This window comes from Schistocerca gregaria, chromosome 2 (assembly GCF_023897955.1).
Source record: "Schistocerca gregaria isolate iqSchGreg1 chromosome 2, iqSchGreg1.2, whole genome shotgun sequence".
NCBI classification, from domain to species: Eukaryota; Metazoa; Arthropoda; class Insecta; order Orthoptera; family Acrididae; genus Schistocerca; species Schistocerca gregaria.
In genome coordinates, this window is record NC_064921.1 from 433,277,533 (window position 1) to 433,297,449 (window position 19,917).

Consider the following 19,917-nt stretch of genomic DNA (forward strand, 5'->3'; position numbering starts at 1 on the left):
TTAACCCATTTGGAAAAATTGCCACTAACATTACATTGTAGTCACAATGTTGTTTACATCATTTGTCATGTTTCCTAAGTCACTGGTTAAAGTCGGTGACTCATGTTGAATGTTGCTGTTTATCCAGTTTTTCCATTTAAAATTTTAATCACTATGCAGACCTAAGAACTTTGAACATCTACGGCAGTACAATAGTGGATGAGCAATTATTTTTCAAAGTTTCAAGGGTAGCATATTTGTACAAAACCAGTCGGTAATTTTTGCAGAGTGTCATTAACTATTTTCTCTGTTGACACTTCTTTACTCGGTGCCATCTGCAAGCAGGACTAATTCTATGTCTTGATTTGAATAAAATGGCAGGTTGTTAACTTAAAAGTGAGAACAGCAGTGGGGTAATGTCAAATCCTGCAGGAAATCTGTTGTACTTTCTCTTCATCCAAATGGTGTAGCAGTTCTCTTTTGTAGTACTTGAACAGTCTAGGATAATTTTCTGCCTTTCTGTTTCTTAAATAAGAATGAAACAATGCATGTGCTGAATTATGTTTTCCGTAAAACTTAACTTCTCTAATAGAGTATTACGGCTGACACAGTCAAAAGCCTTTGATAGTCGCAGAAGATCCCAACTGTTGATAGTGCTTCATCTAAAGAATTTATTATGGGCTCAGTTACTATATAAGTAGCTGGCTCAGTGGAGAGGGCATTTTGGAATCCAAACGGTGAGTGGCTAACCATCCCATATATACATATTTTTGAAAATGATGTATGGAGTGAACTGGGTGGTTATAAATGAAATCATGTAGTCACCCTTCTTTTAGAGATGCCTAATAATTGCACATTTCAGTCTGTCTGGATAAACATGTGTACTTAATGATGATTTACATAAGTGACTAAGAATATGTTGTAGTGTATGCCATGTTTTTTAGTGTCCCATTCCATGTGAACTTAGAATGAGGCCTCTACTTTATTTTAAGTAGGGGTGTGAGATTAATATTTGTTTCACTAAATTCCATGTACTGGTTTGCTATTTATTATTAACTATTTCCACCAATTTAAAAGAAAGTATTATTAAAAATTCTACTGCACATGAACTGTCTTTTACAATGCTCTTGTTCTGTTTAACAGCAAGGATATCATCTATGGCTTCTTGCAATGTCTGTTTCTTAACAGTGTTTTATTTTATTGTCTGATCTGTCAATTTCAGACAAGGCGTACATGTTCTGGAATTCTTTTAAAAATTTTCAGTATTACGGGAGTGTAAGATTCCACCCGTCTGCTTTGACGATGTCATCAATATGGCGGAAATGGCTATTCTAAGCGTTCCAATATTGCGCCTACGGTGTCGCTACATGCACATGGCAACAAACATAAAAATACGTGTAAATAAGACAGTAACATCTCCTTCCAAAAATACAATCAAACTAATGGGACAACCGCATGAATTTTGGTGTTTTAGGGAGGGAACAAGCTAAACATCACAGTAAAAAAGAATAGAAATCCCAAAGCACACAAAATGAAAAAAATACAGAATCTATCTATATCCATTGAACTATATAGGTCAACCGCAGCTGACAGTACAAAAACATAAACGCCTGCAACAAAAACTATGATAATTGGAATCAGACATTTCCCTTGACCACAGCTGATGATTCCAAAGCACCAATACCTACATATAAAACTATGAAAATTACAATCAATGGTTTCCATTGACCTATATAGGTCAACCATAACTATTGACGTGAAAAAACCACCACCTACATCTATGAAAAACAAAACCAAAACCACAACACCTGAAAAATTCAAAATCAAACATCCCTATGTAAATTAAAAAACATTCAGTACACAGTAAATACACACAACATTACAATTTGAGAAAAATAGACAAAAAAAAACAGTTGCTTACCACCAACAAATGTCGGCACTGCAAAGTATTATCCAACATCCATTTACCACAGAGTTTACCTTGTATTAAAATATGACAAAATTAAGGGTACTACTATCTTGAGCAAATTGGGTAGGGAACATGGCTAATGGCACCTGTAGATCACTTTTTCTGCTGTATTCAGTCCAGAAGTTGATCATGGGATCAGGTCCTGCCTGGACTATGGATTTTCACTCTTTGTTATAACCAGCCGTCATCTCTCAGTGATATGAGAAGTAAACAGAAATAACATGTGGTTTGGATTTCACATTAAACCTTTCCCTTGTTGGATAATGGACGTAGTTCAGGGACATGCAAGTCACCAAAATGTCATTAGATTGAAAGACTTTCACCAGGCAAATTAGCCTTACAATGTTATTATATACCAGCTGAGGAACCCAACTTTGCCTAGATATTTATTTGTAGCTGTGCCTGGACTTCATTGTGTGAATTTTGTTTTCTTTGTGTACAATGTATGAAGTAGTATGATTGCAGCATAAATGAAGAGCTTGTTTTCCTTACTAACGCAGGAGAGTCATGTATACCTGGCCATGTGAAAAGCAACTGACAACAAGGGCGACACCCGCAATGCTCAGTTCTGGCTTTGATTCTTCCATATCCTTATGTATGCAGAATTTAGATGGTTCTACATTTTTGTATTTCTATTCTACTTCTTCCTCTTCCCCCCCCCCCACACACACACACACACATACACACACACACACGCTCTCTTCCTAAAATACGATACTTCTTCCATTTTGTATCTACATGAATGTGCAGCTAACCCATAATTGCTTGTATTAAGATTTTCTATCCCTGAGGCTGCAAGGCATTCAAAAAGAGGAATGACATTTATTTCTTTCCTACTGCCAAGATCAAGCAAACAAATTAACAAATCATTTACTTTAGTGTACTCTTTTATACAAACTAATCCTGCAAGATAAATTCAGAAAACCAGTACTATACAATGGACATTACTCAGTGTTTTGGTGCACATTATGTTTGAATATCACATACTGTTTAGTAGTGATAGAAACCAGCAGTAAAACTTCTTTGGGTTGACCGAAGCGTCCGATCCCACCCATCGGCTTTGACCCGTGGCGTAAGGCTATTGTTGTGTGTGTCGTCACGACGGTGTGGAATTTTTATGTGATCGGTGGTGCTCTCTGGTGGTTTTCTCTGGTGATGTGTATGGGTAGCGTGTTACGTGGCGTATGGTATCGGGACTGTGTTTTCAGTGAGTTAATGATTTTAGTTTCGTTGTATCGATGTTATTGTAGTTTTTTTCTGTTCGCTGTGTGTGAATTTTGATAAAATGCTGTTTCTATGTCTTTGGTAGGTGTGGTGTCACCGCCAGACACCGCACTATCTAGGTGGTAGCCTTTAAATCGGCCGCGGTCCGTTAGTATATGTCGGGCCCGTGTGTCGTCACTATCGTTGATTGCAGACTGAAAGCCACCACACGGCAGGTCTAGAGAGACTTCCTAGCACTCGCCCCAGTTGTACAGCCGACTTTGCTAGCGATGGTTCACTGACTTCTACGCTCTCATTTGACGAGACAATAGTTAGCATAGCCTTCAGCTACGTTATTTGCTATGACCTAGCAAGGCGCCATTATCAGTTATTATTGATATTGAATGATGTAATGTCAAGAGCGATGTTCGCCCTTAATGGATTAAAGTTAAGTATTCCACCAGCTACGTCGGTTTTTCTCAATTCTAATTCCCTTGTCATGTTCCAGACCTCATGCCAGCCTGCGTGAGCTAAAACGCGTGCATTTCGGCCTCCCTTAGTAATACGGTGTTGGCTCTCCTACCAACCACAACAGTAGGTATGGATGTGACTGACAGGGTCAACAATTTTCGGTTGTCGGCAATGATGGGGGACAGTGCATTGTCTCTAATAAAATTTCTTCAGCTATTCGGATTTTTGGATGAAGCTGTGAAGTGTTCAGTATGTCGTGAAGAAATGAGGCTTACTTTAAGTTCCGGCGTCTCGGACCAGGGACGGCTGTATGTGGAGATGTCGTAAGGATAACAAATCAAAGGAAGTGTTCGATTCCAATGTTGTTGGTTTGTTGTGTTTTTTGATGTAGTGATGATTGTGGACTTGGTTGTAGTTTTGGGTTTTATGATTTTGTATTGGTAGTTTCTGTTGACCTATATAGGTCAAGTGAAGTGTTAGATTCCAATGTGTGGTTGTGGCTGTGTGTTTTCCGGTATTGGGAGTTGCTGTTGAGCTATGTAGGTCAAGGGAAATGTTCTATTCCAATTTGTGGGATCGGGAGCTGCTGTTGAGCTATAGGTCAAGGGAAGTATCTGATTCCAGAGGATATTGTGTTTAGTGGAATTTGGGGAGTTTTGTGTTGCTGGTTTTTTTTCGTCGTTTTGTGTGGTTTGGTTTGGTGGTGTGTGTCTAATTTTGTTTATATTTACTTTATCCCCACCCAAATACCCTCAATTTCCCATGTTTGTCCCGTTAGTTTCATTAGGTTTTTTGTGGGGACGCTTCTTCTGTATTTCCCCTCCTTCTTTAAAACAAAGCTTAACAGATTATATTTATTACACTGTGTGTGGCAGTTACACGTTTCAACCATTTTAACAATGTGGAAAGATACTTTTAATTGAAATTCACCTATTATGAATAGCAGTATTAAATCATAGATTTTAAAAATAAAATGGCCATTAAAGTATTCAAGTAGTAATTGAAATTATTTATTTTGCAGCTTTACAAAAGATGATGCACGCTGATGGCGATAGTCCAAGACCTCTTGAATGCTCTGCAGCTCACATAGAAAAAGTATTGTACCAGCAAATGAAGTCCCTCTTAAATCAAGCAAATGAAGTTGCTAAAATGAGAGGAGCAAAATCAATCGAAGCAATTGATTTTCTTTTCTTAATGCGAAAGAATAGAGTGAAAGTCCGTCGATTACTTGATTATTTTGGTAAGTATATTCATATATTTATTGCAATTGTCATTTCTCATATAATCTATCTATTAAAAAGTTAGACCAAATTGCAGTATCTGCCTCCCTTTCTATTCACAATTCGCAGGCCCACCATATGTTGGATAAGAGTACAATTTTGAATGATTGTAGCAAATACTCTCATCGTTATGAAAAGAGCTGCATCCAGAAGAACCCATCTGACCCACTGCAACTGGATGGATATGTTGCTCACCCTTGACTTTGCCAATGATAAGGTTTTCATGATTGACTGTGCACTTGGGGATGGCAGATGGGGCTGTCGGGTTGTGCCCATCAATTGATGTAATAAGGTTCCAAATGATGCTGATGACCAGTGCAGCAGTGGGTAGCATTACTAGAGCATCACCTGAATTTACCCTGTGGGGCCACTGGAGCCTGAAGGTCCTATTTTTGTATTATGTGCCACACCAGTCGCACAGATACCACTAGTGCTTATTGTTGACAGCAGAGGATCCAAGAAGGCATGCACTTGTGGGTTTTAGGATCTGGATGTGTGACAAGCATCAAAAGCAGCCACTAACTCTTTGTCCTCTTTTAAATATTTATTGAGTGAGGAATGTGCTGGTCAAATTTACGAACATGTCGTGCCATACTCAAGGTTCCTGAATGAGTGTTCAGTAAGTTTTTACACAATTTGCATTGAGACACCTACTGATTTATTTGAAGCTGCCTCATACACAACTTTTCCCTGGTAGACTTGCGCTCGTATTTCATGACTAGTATATATTTTCCAATTCTTAGTTTCTTTTCATTATCCTTTAAGTTCGGTTTCTTCATTTTTCTGCTCTTACCATTATGATAAATGAGCTGCAGATAAAATTGTTACGCATATATATAGCTGGCTAGTCACGTAAGTTGACAATGCAACCTGTTATCAGGTGCAGCAGGCTGAACGGGTTCCATGACGCTTGTCAGACTAGCAGGACCCAGATCTCATGAAGCTTGCCAGACTAGCAGAAACCCAAGTTGGCCTGCTTTAACCACTGTGCTTCAGTACATGTATACTTCTGTGTCTCCATTGCAGCAGGTTGAGCTGCTTTAGTGGTTGAGGCAGATATAGGCGCAGGCAGGGTGGAAAGAAAATTTCTACACCTGATTTCAACAGGACAAAGCTTGTTATCATAATGCAGCAACCTCCCATGCACGCATTGCAGCTTTGGACACTGTGCCATGGGCAGCTGCTTCACCCTGTCTCTGCCCGATTGATAGTGTGGGGTGCCATTGAACATTTCATCGGGACTCCACTTCCACCCTCTGATACATGAGAAATGTGCATTCAGGTGCAAGCAGCATGGGATGCAGTATCATAGGACTACATCCAAGACCTGTAGAACTCCATGCTGTGATGTCTGGACACTTGTATTCACAGCCACGAGGGCTCGGACACCATAGTAACATGTACATTTTGTGACCATGTAGCGCAATAAATGTTAGTCTTTCAGAGGTGAAAGTGTAATCATTCTGTATGAGTGATACTATCTACCTGCTTCCATCACAATCTGCCTTGTCCTTCTGAGTTTAGCTCTTATTCTGACGATTAGTGTACTTTGATCCTATGGGTTGGAATGTCACACAGTGCAGTTTTCACATTGGGGTCAATTCGACAAAGTGGGGTTCCTGTTTTGGATGTTGAGCATCTGTTCATATACCTATTCCATGGAGATTCTACCTCAGATTATAGCAGAAACAATGAAATTTGTCTTGGCGAGGATCACAAGCTGCCATCAAATTCTTAGCATCAAACATCTGTTGTGTAACGTCTCAGTGCTGACTGCCATGAGCCCTCATTATAGCAGAGCCAGACATGAAAAAGTAAAATTTTGGGGAAAGGAACCATTTTCAGTGTGATTTGGTTTACGTCTTCATTCAGGGATCCTCTCACAATGATACAAGATTTAAAAATCTTGAATTCTTTGTGCTCCGCAGCTTGAAAATATTCATTAAAGGACTTATTTCATGCAGCATGAACTCTGATACTAATGTTTGTGTCAAAATTGGTTTTTGGGTTTATAACTCATCAGTGCCATTTTATGTACCTCTTTAGCACTGACATGCATGTCAGTTAAACAACCGGATATGGAATCCGTTCTATACGTAGTATACGGGTTGTCGTGTATGTTGCTGCTGTCAGATGTTAGGCAGTGACAATTCTTGATTTCTTTTGACATAACTTCATGTAGTGTAAATGTGGAACTGCCAAATAAACATTTGTAATGCAACTAATGTTGTATAGAAAATGTCCTTTAAGAGAGATAGGATTTGTCACCATAATGGCTGACTACCAGTTATATCCTCATAAAAGCTTACTTACATATTCTATGAATATGTATATTCTGAGATATATCTAAAAACAAAGATGATGTGACTTACCAAATGGAAGCACTGCCAGGTTGATAGACACAGAAACAAGCACAAACATACACACAAAATTCAAGCTTTCGCAACCAATGGTTGCTTCATCAGGAAAGAGGGAAGAAGAGGGAAAGACAAAAGGATGTGGGTTTTAAGGTAGAGGGCAAGGAGTCATTCCAATACTGGGAGCTGAAAGACTTGCCTTGGGGGGAGGGGGGGGGGGGGGGGGAGGTATAGACTACGTGCATGCGCGTGTGACACTCACTCACTCACTCACCAAAAATAACTTTTTCTCTGTGTCTTATCCTACTGGAAAAGTCACAGGTGAACAGACAGAATTTGGCCCAAAACGCTACCCAGATGGATGCCTGTGTTTGTGTGTTTCTTATCTGACAACTGTTTTCCTAAAATACTATTATCAGCAGGCATATCAACTATCTCTACCTTTTGTGCTCTGTTTCCCAGGTAAGACTGAAACCACTAATTTGCTGTTCCTCTTACACCTAGTGCTAGCTGGTCCAGTAATATTTAATAGTCAACAATGTCAGAAGTCCTGGACATGTCTAAAAATATGCCTGCAACATCATCATTGTTATCAGGAATTTAAAGTACCATTCTGTTAACTTTATGGCCAGATTTGCTTCATCCACTTTGGAAACCAAACTGTGCCTCATTAAAAACATTACACTTGAAACTTACTGGCAGATTAAAACTGTGTGCCAGACCAAGACTCGAACTCGAGGTACTGGCAGAAGTAATGCTGTGAGGCCGGGGCGTAAGTCGTGCTTGGGTAGCTCAGTTGGCAGAGCACTTGCCCGCAAAAGGCAAAGGTCCTGAGTTAGTCTCAGTCCGGCACACAGTTTTAATCTGCCAAGAACTTTCATATAAGCACACACTCAGCTGCAGAGTGAAAATCTCATTCAGGATTACACTTACTTCGTAACTCTTAGCATGTCTTTCATGAATCATCCAGTTATTTTTTTAGAGTGCAGATAATAGGGAAACTTGCCTGTAGTTTTAAATAATGCTTGCATGGCCTTTGTTTTACTGAGGGTATAACTTGTGCATGCTTTTAGAATTCTGAAAAAAACATCTGAACTATATGATCCATATACTATGTTTGTTAATGGGCTTGTGTACTGTCTATACATGTCTACAGATTAGTGTCTGATTCTCATCTATACCTGCTGACTTCTTATTTTGTAATTTCTTCTTGACTTCAGGCCCTGTTGTGGGAATCATCATCACTATGCCAGCTGTTTTGTAATTCATCATGAGTGCTACATGTTTTTAGGTAGATTTTGTTGCAACTTCTCTAGAATACCACTGAAATAGGCATTTATAAAATTTCCAAATTTCTGAGGATTTTCTATTACTCTACACACATCTTTGATTTTCATATTGTTATACTTGTCTGTCTTTTCCAGTTTCATGTTTTATGACACTCCATACTACTTGGCTTTTATTCTCTGCATTACATATTATTTTGTAACTTTTTTTAACATGCAGTGCCCTCCTGTATGCTACACTTTCTAAATCAGTGATAGTAATTTAGAAACTGTGGATTCGTTTAGCACTTTTATAAATAACTGAAAAATTTGCCTGGGAGGTCCTCCCAATGCCTGCAGTTGTCCATCTATTTTTCCTTATCTGCTACTGATGAAGTGGCAACTTTTGAGAATGTTTTTTGAAAAATTAATTTAAACAATTTGCAGAATTTAGAGAACTTGGTGTCTACATTCTTTTCCATTTACAGTTCCTTAAAGTTGTCGGTGCCCTAGAGAAGTTAAGCATTTTGCATTCTGATAAGATCTTTTTTGTAGGCCTGCAGTTTCCCCGGGTTTTACCAAGCCTGCTTTTAGCTTTAATATTTGATAGTAATGATAAGAAAGGCCAAGTTCTTTTATAAATACTTTACAGTTTTCCCTGCCTATGTCTGTGAAATTACGTGATCTAAGATTGTTGCTGAATTTTTTGATGCCCTAGTGGCGGTATTTTCATTTTGTGACATGCCAAAAGTGTTCAGAATATTTTTGAAGTTATTACCAATTTCATTCTCAACACTTTCATATCTCCATATATTATGTTCATTTTCAAGACTGAGGCTCTTTCCTGGACGTCAGTTAATTCAGTTAAGAAAGTGTCCACATTACCAGTAGGTGAGCACTACTCTCACAGAATGAGCTTTCAGTTAGTGGCTGTCAATTCAAAATGTTTATCTACATGAATTGTGATCAGATCATCCCTAACTTTAAAATGTGTACCACCTCTGATATAAATACATGATCCCATGCCCTTTAAGGCAGTTGGACAGTAGCAACTTTCACATTCATAGGATAACAGCACTATATACTGTAATTCATTAGATTGGATTAATTATTCATTCCATAGACGGACAAAAGAGAAGATCCTCCTGGGTGTGGAACATGTCAGATAAACACATTACAAAAATGAAATTAGAAAAACTTAAGTTTCATTAATTTTAATGATTCTCAATCAATAAACAGTAAGATTATGTACATAATTACAATTAAACTTCTAATATTTACAGGTTTAATACTTACATCAGCTTTCATTAAATCCATCATTTGCACAGTAGCTAGTTATTTGGCTATTACAACCAAGTATTGTCAAAAATTAAAGTATAATAAAGTTTCATTAAAATGGTCCACTGCACTTGTTGAGAAATTCATCGATGGATAGAAGTCGTCCACCAAAAATTCTTTTATATTATGTTTAAATTGTGTATTGTATGTACACCAGTCCTCTATAATGCATACCACTGTGTTGTTCAGACTGTAAATCAGCTTGAAGCTGGTGTCCTTAATTTTTAAGACTACCCATTTTGACAAAGATAAGGAAATTCTGAGCAAGTTTCTGTAGTGAACATTCTGTCTTGTTATACAATTTGAAGAAATCCCAAAATTGCCTCACATACATTCTAGGTAGCCAATTGTCATGATTTTTTCTTTTTTTTAAAAAGAACCTGGTCCAGTGACAACAGGTTTTTGGCCACATGTGGCCCCACACCCACCTGCTTTACTCTCTCCACAGACTTCCCTTTTGCAGTCCTGTTGAGTTGAGGACCATGTCTAATGTGAGCCCATCTCCCAACATTCCCCAGTGGTACCAGTGCAGTGTGCACTTGGTCAGCAGTCTCCAGCTCTGCACTGGCTCACTGCTCAGCACTACAGAGACAAGACTGATCGTGCCACCAGAGCAGATCAAACATACTCACTTTGGTGCTACCGATTAGCGGAAACTATCTTACTCAGGCCACCACCTATGTTGTACTCCCTGTCCCTATCAGAGCTGTCACTATCACTATTTGATCATATTCTGTGAAATCCTTACACAAAGGTCCTAAATCCTCACTCACCTGATCCAGGCCAGCATTTGGCTTGAAAATGTTGATTACCTGATACTCTTCCTGTAGCTTCTCCTTTGAGGCCCTACACCTCTACCATGACTGCATCCCAGTGACCATAATCTCACATTCGTGTTATTTACAGGTGTTGTGTAGGGATGGACAAGTATATTGAGTAGTTTCAGTGGACGGCAGAATACTATTGTGGGAGAGGTGGGAAGGATTTTGGAAAAGACATTTCTCATTTCAGGGCATGACGAGAAGCAGTCGAAACCCTGGTGGAGAATGTAATTCAGTTGCTCTAGTCTTCGGTGGTATCGAGTTACAAGGTGAATGCTCCTCTGTAGCCGGACAGTGGAACTTCGGGAGGTGGAGGGAGACTGGAAGGATAATGAACAGGAGATTTGTTTTTGAACAAGGTTGGAAGGATATTTATGGTGTGTGAAGGCTTCAGTGAGACCCTCGATATATTTAAAGAGGAACCACTCATCACTATAGACGCAATAGCCACAAGTGGCTAGGCTGTATGGAAGGGACTGCTTGGTATGGAATGGGTGGCAGCTGTTGAAGTGGAGGTATTACTGGTGGTTAGTAGGTTTGATATGGACAAAGGTACTGATGTAACCATCTTTGAGGTGGAGGTTAACATCTAGGAAGGTGGCTTTTTAGGTTGAGTAAGCAAATGGGGGAGAAGTTGTTGACATTGTGGAGGAATGTGGATACGTTGTTCTCACCCTCAATCCACATTGCACAGATGTCATCAATGAATGTGAACCAGTTTAGGAGCATAGGATTCTGTTAGTTTAGGAAGGATTCATCTAGATGGCTCATGAATAGGTTGGTGCCATGCTGTTGCCTATAGCTGTACCTTGGATTTGTTTGTAGCTAATGTCTTCAAAGGAGAAGTAATCATGGGTGAGGATATAGTTGGTCGTGGCAACTAGGAAGGATGTTGTTGGTTTGGAATTCGTCGGGCACTGGGAAAGGTAGTGTTCAGTAACGGTAAAGCCATGGACATTAGGGATGTTACTGTAAAGGGAGGTGGCATCAGGAGTGACGAGCAGGGCACCGTGTGGTAAAGGGACAGGATTGGTGGAGAGGCGGTGGAGGAAATGGTTGATATCCCTTATACAGGAGGATAGGTTCTGTGTAATGGTTGAAGGTGTTGGTTTATGAGAACAGAGATTCTCTCATTGGGGAAGTTACAGAATAAAATTGAGGAAAATGTTAAAATCTCGCAAAATGTGAGCAAAAATGCATGTAATTGGCATACAGGATCAAAAACCACAATCCTCTCCAATACTTTGTATAAAATCCGTCTAAGTTAAGGAAATTAAGTTGAATACAAAGTTTGTATGATAATTTGTGGTAATGAACTTCATCAGTTCTAAATAAAATCGCAAATGTGTAACAGCAAGGAAAAACTCATCAAAAAATTGAATTGTAATTGAGCTGTTTGCCGACATGGCATGACTACAAATTATACAAACTTCTAGCATGGTGGTGTAACTAGGAAGCAACTTCTGTTAATCAATAGAACAAAAACCAGTACAAGTTGCAAATATCTTATTTTTCATTTGATGACTAGCTTTGGGCCAAGACTCATTTTCAAATCAACACAACAAAGTTGAAAATGGCATTTCTGAAGATGTTGAAAAATGTGTAATGTACATTACAGTGCATACAGGTAACATTTTTTTGATTTCTTCAGAAATGCCATTTTCGACTTTGTTGTGTTGATTTGAAAGAGAGTCTGGGCCTGAAACTAGTCATCAAATTAAAAATAAAATATTTGCAACTTGGACTGGCTTTTTCGTTTGACAATTTATATGTTCAGATTTTTTTGAGACCATCCTTTGTGCTCACCCAGAAAAATGCAAAAACTGATGAACATGCCGAATTAAACCAAAAAAATCGCAGCAGCTAAGTGGTTAAACCATAAGTATAAATGCGCACACCTGCTGAGTGCCTTAGTTTGTAACCATTGCTGTTATTGTTTAATGCTTTTCTTATGAGCACACTTCACATGCTCACCACCGTTAAAGTAACATTTTAGGCTTGATGAAAGAGACAGATATGTGAAAAAATGAATTTACTCCCCCAGTTGATGTTACAAATTTATTAGAAGTCAGGTGCTACAGTTTAGTTTCATGGCCTCTACCACTGCTGCCGATCTTTATGATCTACAGTGTATGGTGTGAGTGGTGCAAGGTTCTACACGAGTAGTGTATATAGTTATTACATCTGTATCATGTCAGATTTGAACAACAAAGTGTTTAAAATTTGCTATCGCAAAACCCTTGTTCTGTTTCCGTGTGACATCTCCAACATAGTACATTATCTGAACAAAAAGTATGCTTTCAGAACTTCAAAAAATGCTTTCAACCCTGCCTGCACTCCCACAGCTGAAGGGCCACTCTGCCTTTCCTCACTTCCAGTAGGTTAGCTCATTTTACATGTGTTGGTGTGGTGTGATGGCTGCACTGGCTGTTGGGTAACTTAAGTAGTCACCAGGTGATAAGAGTAAACTAGCCAGAAATGGGTGACATTTCCTTGGTTATGACCAACTATATTCTTGGAGACAGTGTCTGAGTTTAAAAGGTTGATGATTGAGGTTGTTGCTGAATAAAAGTACATCAGAAATACATGCAAAAAGATGAGACTGAGTTGTAAGTAGCACAAGAGAAGGTGTTGGGTGAGGCTGGTTTGTCTCGTATTGGCTGGTAAAGAACACTTTGCGTCGACTATCTTGTTTTGCATTACCACTGCAACCTAGCAACAGTTGTATCATAAATGCGAGGTGAACCTAAATGTTGTAAGTTGTGTTGGTATGTGGATTACATCAGCGTTTCCTCTCTCACATCTCCCCTCTCCACAATGGCCTAAAATATCCCCTTAATTCTGCCACCATCTGTGGTGTGAACCATCTGTCTTTTGAGCCACTTACTTATATCTTGATTGGTCACATCAGATGTCAGTAGGAAGAAAATGGAACAAAGTCAAGTGAGATGTTGAGTAAACTAATAATCAAAGTAAACCTTCCTAGGAAGAAATGTAAAATTTTTAGCACTGATCTTGATTGTTCGCAGGGGGCTACGAATTCATGGTGTAGAATCATGGAAAATGTAAAATCGAAGTTCCACTGTATAGCCTACCTACACATAGGCAGCAGTTGCTGCACATTTCCTACTTCTGCACCATCTTGAGGCTTCACTCCCATCAAACCCGGCAACAGGAACCTATTACTGGCACACACAATGAATCTGACCGCATCCTCCTCCTACTAGCCTTGCTACAACTGCTGGTTCCCAACCAACCCTCTCAACAGTCGTGCTTCATCCTCACTATCTCTCTCCTAGCTTCATCCGTGTGATCCAGAAGGGTGCAGATCTTCCTTTCCTGCTCCTCTGTTATCTATTCCTGCTGCATATTTTGCAGTTACAGGAGGGGGCCTCGGGAACCTCCCCGAAGTCCTCCCCACTGCATTCCCCCATGGTAGCATCCACAGTTTCCACTCATGCTAAAATAAAATGTCCATATCAAAGGGAAAAAAGTAATTTGTTAAATTAAAATAATATTTTGAGAAATGTTAGGTTTATTTCACTATGAAGGAAGGTAAACTCCAATGATATGTTGAGTCTGCTACAAGTGGAACTCCATTACTGTCAATTGTATGAACATAAACACTGTTGATTTGTGCAAATTCACATTCAGATGTCCTTGAAATCTGAGACACATGATTACACCAGACATCATTAAAGAAGAGACAAAGTGATTCAGCCCACCATAATTTTGTTTCTCTCTCTTACAGCTTCAGTGTTTGAAAGCAGATGTTGTGCTGCAGGGCTTCATTGTCAATACAGTGTGTTTCATAAGTATTTTCATTAAATGATGATCTGACTACCTGGCATTGGCACCAAAAACTGTGACTGGAACCTGAAACATATACTACTAATGCATATAACAAAATTGTAATGAGACTTGTTAAATCTACATCATTGCACAGCAAGCCACTTCACACAATATGCCACAAGTATATAGTATCTATCAAACATGTAGCTTGTCAGTATGGGATTAAGAAATTGCAAAAGCAGCCTAACGCAGAACATTTCTGTCAAATGAAATACAGTTATTAAAGCTCCAAATTCTACCAGTGGAACAGCAATTACTGATAGCAAATGGTCTTTAACTTCGCAATGGATCCCACACTGATGAGCAATGCTCGGGTATAGGACGAATGAGTGTTTTGTAAGCCACCTCCTTTGTTGGACTACATTTTCTAAGGACTCTCCCAATGAATCTCAACCTGGTACCCGCCTTACCAACAATTAATTTTATATGATCATTCCACTTCAAATCGTTCCGCACGCATACTCCCAGATATTTTACAGAAGTAACTGCTACCAGTGATTGTTCCGCTATCATATAATCCTACAATAAAGGATCCTTCTTTCTATGTTGATTCACAATAATGCCACTGTTTTATTACTTGCTCGAAGTGAAGGTTGTGGTAAAACTGAGTGTGTTGCAGCATAACTTCAGGCCTAGGTCGGTTTCAAAGACTGACCAGTTGGGAGATGACTAAACTGACAAATGTGGTACAACAAGATCTTTTTAGAATGAGTGTAATGACAGACTGATCTGTAGCCCAGCTTGAGGTCTAGCTTTACTTGAAAGGTGGTAATTTGTTTTACTGGAGACAGCAAATGTGACATGACAAGAAACAATTTGTTGTAACAAAGTTTGTAGCGAAAGCCTGATTTCACATATATTATAACCAAGACATTTTCTCCCCTATTCTATGGTAATATAAAATGAGATGCCTTTCTTTGAACTCTTCTGGTGTCCTCTGTCAGTCCTTTATGTTAAGAATACTGTGCAGTGCAGCTGTGCTCCTGAAGAGATTGGACAAGTATAGTGCAGGCAGTCTCTGTAGTAGGTCTGTTGTATCTACAGAAGTGTACTGCCAACAAAATGCAGTCTTTGACTTGCCTTCCCCACACCATCTTCCGTGTGGTGGTTCCAGTATAAATTGTTTGTAATAGTAAGCAGCCTTCCTGTGAACATGATGTGCATTTTATCTTCATGTTGTTAGAATTTGACACTTGCTTTCCCACTTTGTTATGAAACACCTTTTCCACTGATCTTTCATTGGCTACTTAACCAGTTGGCGATACATTACTTTACATTAGCATCCTACCTCATAGTGAGTGATTCTGATATTGTTCATACTGATCCAGCTTCTTGTCCCTTCCGTGTCCCTTTAGCAGTTTAATAAATTATTCTACTCAATACTTTGTCTTTCCTTTAAACTGCTGAGAACAGCACTTTAAAAGAACGTGTAGATCATGATTAATGTGTAATCAACCGATAAAATTAAAGATTTTTCTTAATTGCACACAAAAATAGAAATGAAACAACAATGAAATGATAACTACTCCTGAAACCATTGTGACCAATTTAAAAAAAGAAAATGTACAGGTGTAGCCAAAGAATTGGTTAAAAAATAACCGATAAACAAAAGTCAACCAGTAGACCAGAAACTTTGCACATACACGGAGTCAATATCCATTGGTACAGGCAGTAAAGATGATGATGTAAAAGCTCTGAGGATTAAAAAAATTATTATATAGTTGGCATTGACAATATTCCAACAGCAACTGTCATCAAGAAATGCGGGCATACTATTTATGAACCACTGCCTCACCTCTGACTTTTCTTTCGTGGAGGTACGTTACAGTGTCTCTGAAAATCTAAAAAATAATTCATGTTTTCAAAAAAAGAAACGAGGAGACCTGATACTAATTATTGGTCTACCAGTTTCATCCTATTTAACATAGTTTTAGACAAGTACTTGGGGCATTAAAAATGATTGGCAGTAAATTTTTTTGTGTTCATGGTAACCATGTGCTGAACAAATGAAAACAGATTATGTTGCAGGTATTTCCTCCTAGTGTCAATGCAATTTTGCCCTCACTGTGGCAGTTTCAATATTTGCAGGGTATTCCAGTGCCACTTATGGACAGCTGCATGAAGTTTATTATTGGTAGTGAATTTCTTACCCTGCATGACCCATTTCATTGCATTGAATAGGGTGTAATAGCTAGGAACCAGATCCAGTGAATGTGAAGAATGTGGCTACACATTAAATTCTAGTTCATTCAAGGTGGCAGTGGTCTGGTGACTGACATATGGTTGCTCATTGTCATTTTTGACTAGAACCCTATGGCCCCATTTTCCGTGGTGGCATTGTTCAATGCATTGGTAGGGCTGGAACAGTGGTGTGCAGTACTGGTCACTGTTGAGGATTGTGTTGGGAGGGAGCCACTCCACCAGCAATGTCCCTTCTTGATCCCAGAATACAGTTGCCATATGTTTCTCTGCAACCTCTTGGGACTAGGCCTCCCAGTACGCTTCCATTACATAGAATGGCGTTCCTTTTCTGGGGATTGTGGGTGAACCATGACTCCTCAATTGTGACCAGGCACTCAAGGAACTCTGCTGAATCTGCAGTGTAGTGTTGCACCAACTGTTGGCTTATGTCCACATGCTTCTTTTTCTGGGTAGTGGTGAGGGAATGGAGCATCCATTGTGCACACACTGTCACCACTTTCAAATTGTCGTGGATGATTGTATGGAGAGTTCCCTTGATGAACGTGTTGCCTTCATCAAATGTGCTTTGCCTATGCCCTATTATCAAAGTCATTGACACGCAGGGCATTGTTTGGTTTGTGTACAGTTGCTCGATACCCAGGGCTTCTGCATTTTCTGGCAACAGATCCTACCACTGGAACACTGATATCCAACAAAACATGGACCTGCAACTTGATGCTGTTTCTCCACATATGGCTAATAACCTCTTGTGGATGTCTAAAGCAGTCACTCCTTCCCTCCAGAGAAATCGCATTGCCCGTCATTGCCCAAGTTTCTGCTTATACATTGTCTTATTGATGTCCACCAGCATATTTGCAAGGTGGAACAAGGGCTGCTTCAGTATGCCACCTGTGGTAAGCAACACCATCACCTGGTGGCAGTAGACAGTAGTATAGTCTATCTTCGTGTATATGTCTACATCCACAGCAGACTGAAAGAGTTATAGGTGGAGAGCCAGTCAGTATTGAATGAACTAAATAAAACTCACAAAAAGGCGTAATCGAATGCATTAATGCGGTTGTATGAGGTGCATCCAGAAAGTAAGTTCTGCTCGCCTCCAGAGGTGGCATAGTAGTCAGATTGAAATGTGTATGCAGGAGTAAAGAGTAGGTATGTGGGAGTAATTCAGTGTAGTTTGTCTTGTGACAGCAGTGTGGTTACCACAGAGTGCTAGGATAAAGTGGCTGTTCTGATATTGTCTCCCGCCAACTGCAAGGTTTGTTTTGTTATCTGAGTTTTGCGTTTTCAGAAGCAATCTCTAGCAGAGATCAATCGCCAGTTGCACCACATATGTGGACAAGACATAAAAAGCAACAATATGGTCAGATGATGGTGCAGACAATTTGCTGAAGAGTGAACCGATATTCATGACATCGACTGTTGTAGTAGACTGTCCCTGGTGACATGAGAATTGATGGAAAGTGTACGCCAAGCAATTCTGCAGAAACAACACTTCACAATTTCAGAACTGTCATGTCAATTCGCCCACGTCTTGCTCGCTGTTGCACGAAATTCTCCCCCACTGACCTGGTTTTCACAAAGTGTGTGCAAGATGGGTGCCAAGGCAACTGATGATGGATGAAGACAAATCAAATGTCCGGGTGCCACATTGACATTCCTACAGCGGTACGCAGAGAAAGAAGAGTTTCTTGACCATGGTCAGTGAGGAAGAAACATAGGTGTCACATGCCATGCTAGAAAAAAGAAAAAAAAATCAATGTATTGGCAGAATAGTGGTTCAACAATCTGATGAGGGCGATCTATAAGGAGAGAAGTGGGATGTTCATAAGAGGCATTACACTTGTGCATGAAAATGTGTTGATTCAGTTTGGGTGCGAGATCTTAGACCATTCCCTCTACAGCCCCAACCTGCCCCAAGTTACTTTCGTCTCTTCAATTTCATGAAGCATTTTCTGGCAGGAAAAAGTTTCCACAATGACAGTGAGGTGCAGACTGAAGTGACATAATGGCTTCATACGGTTTCAGACTTCTACGACATGGGTGTAAAATTGATGATGAGCTGTTACAATGAACTCATCTGCAATGGTGATGACTACATTTAGAAGCAGCCAGTGAATCTATGTAAATATTCCAATAAATATTTCTTACTTAGTAATGTTTTTGTTCTCTTTATCAGAACTTATTTTCTGGTTGCACCTCGTAAATCATTTGGATACAAAGCAAACCACTGGTGGCATATTAATAGATCTATCAAAGGTTTTTGACACAGTGGCTCATAATATATTACTGATAAAAGTTGAATAGTATGGTTTCAGAGGACTTAAAAAAGATATCAATGCCTGTAAGTAGCTAAAGGTCTGGATTTAATTAAAATTTCATTTAAGAAAAAAAAAGATTGCATCTATCCTAAGCAATACTTACAGAATGTCAGTCTGATGTACACAGACAAGGAACTCAATTTAGTTACTGTGAATCAATGTAGAAGTTAAACAGCTGGGCAATTTCTGACCCAAAAAGCTGAGCAAGGTGTGACCCAGGACAAAGTGCTGGGACATCTGATATTCTTCCTGTATGTAGATGCTCACAGAACTTCCTCAAAGGTACCAACACAGCAGCAGTATAGAAGGCTGTGAAGTTTACTATGGAATGACTCTGAAACTGGGCTGGAAACTATATAGTAACAATCACGATTACAAATACTGTTTCTATGAATTTTCACCACATACAAAACACTCATCCCTCTCAACCACTTGTGACAGTAAATGAGTAACCTATAAAAACTAACACTGAATTTTGATTCCTGGTCCTGTTACAACATGATCTGCAATGGAATGAACATACTTAATTCCATTTTATTTTATTGCAAGTTCCATTTATCCTGATTGCATTAGAGTTGCTAGAATAATATTTACGCACATGGTGTATGGTTGCTAATACTCGCACAACCCCCCCCCCCCCCCCCCCCCCCCCCCCCCCCCCCCCCCCCCCCGACACGGTATTCCTGCCTGTCGTAAGAGGCGACTAAAAGGAGTCTCAAACGTTTTGGCCTTGTGAGATGGTCCCCTAACGGGTTTGACCTCCATCCTTCTAAATTTTCCGAAGAGCGAGCCGATTGGGGAAGGGCGCCTTACAAGGAGCGATGTGTCCATCATGCATTACCATCTCTAGCCAGGTTTGTCG

At 39.5% G+C, this 19,917-nt stretch overlaps 1 protein-coding gene across 1 annotated transcript in view; it reads left to right on the plus strand.

Annotated features, from left to right (window-relative positions):
• Nucleotides 1-19,917, plus strand: part of LOC126324819 (transcription initiation protein SPT3 homolog) — an 86,962-nt gene that overhangs the window by 1,994 nt on the left and 65,051 nt on the right. Inside the window, exon 2 of the mRNA XM_049995120.1 lies at nucleotides 4,644-4,862. Within this exon, the coding sequence (XP_049851077.1) occupies nucleotides 4,644-4,862 (219 nt within the window). The remainder of the gene's footprint in view (nucleotides 1-4,643; nucleotides 4,863-19,917) is intronic.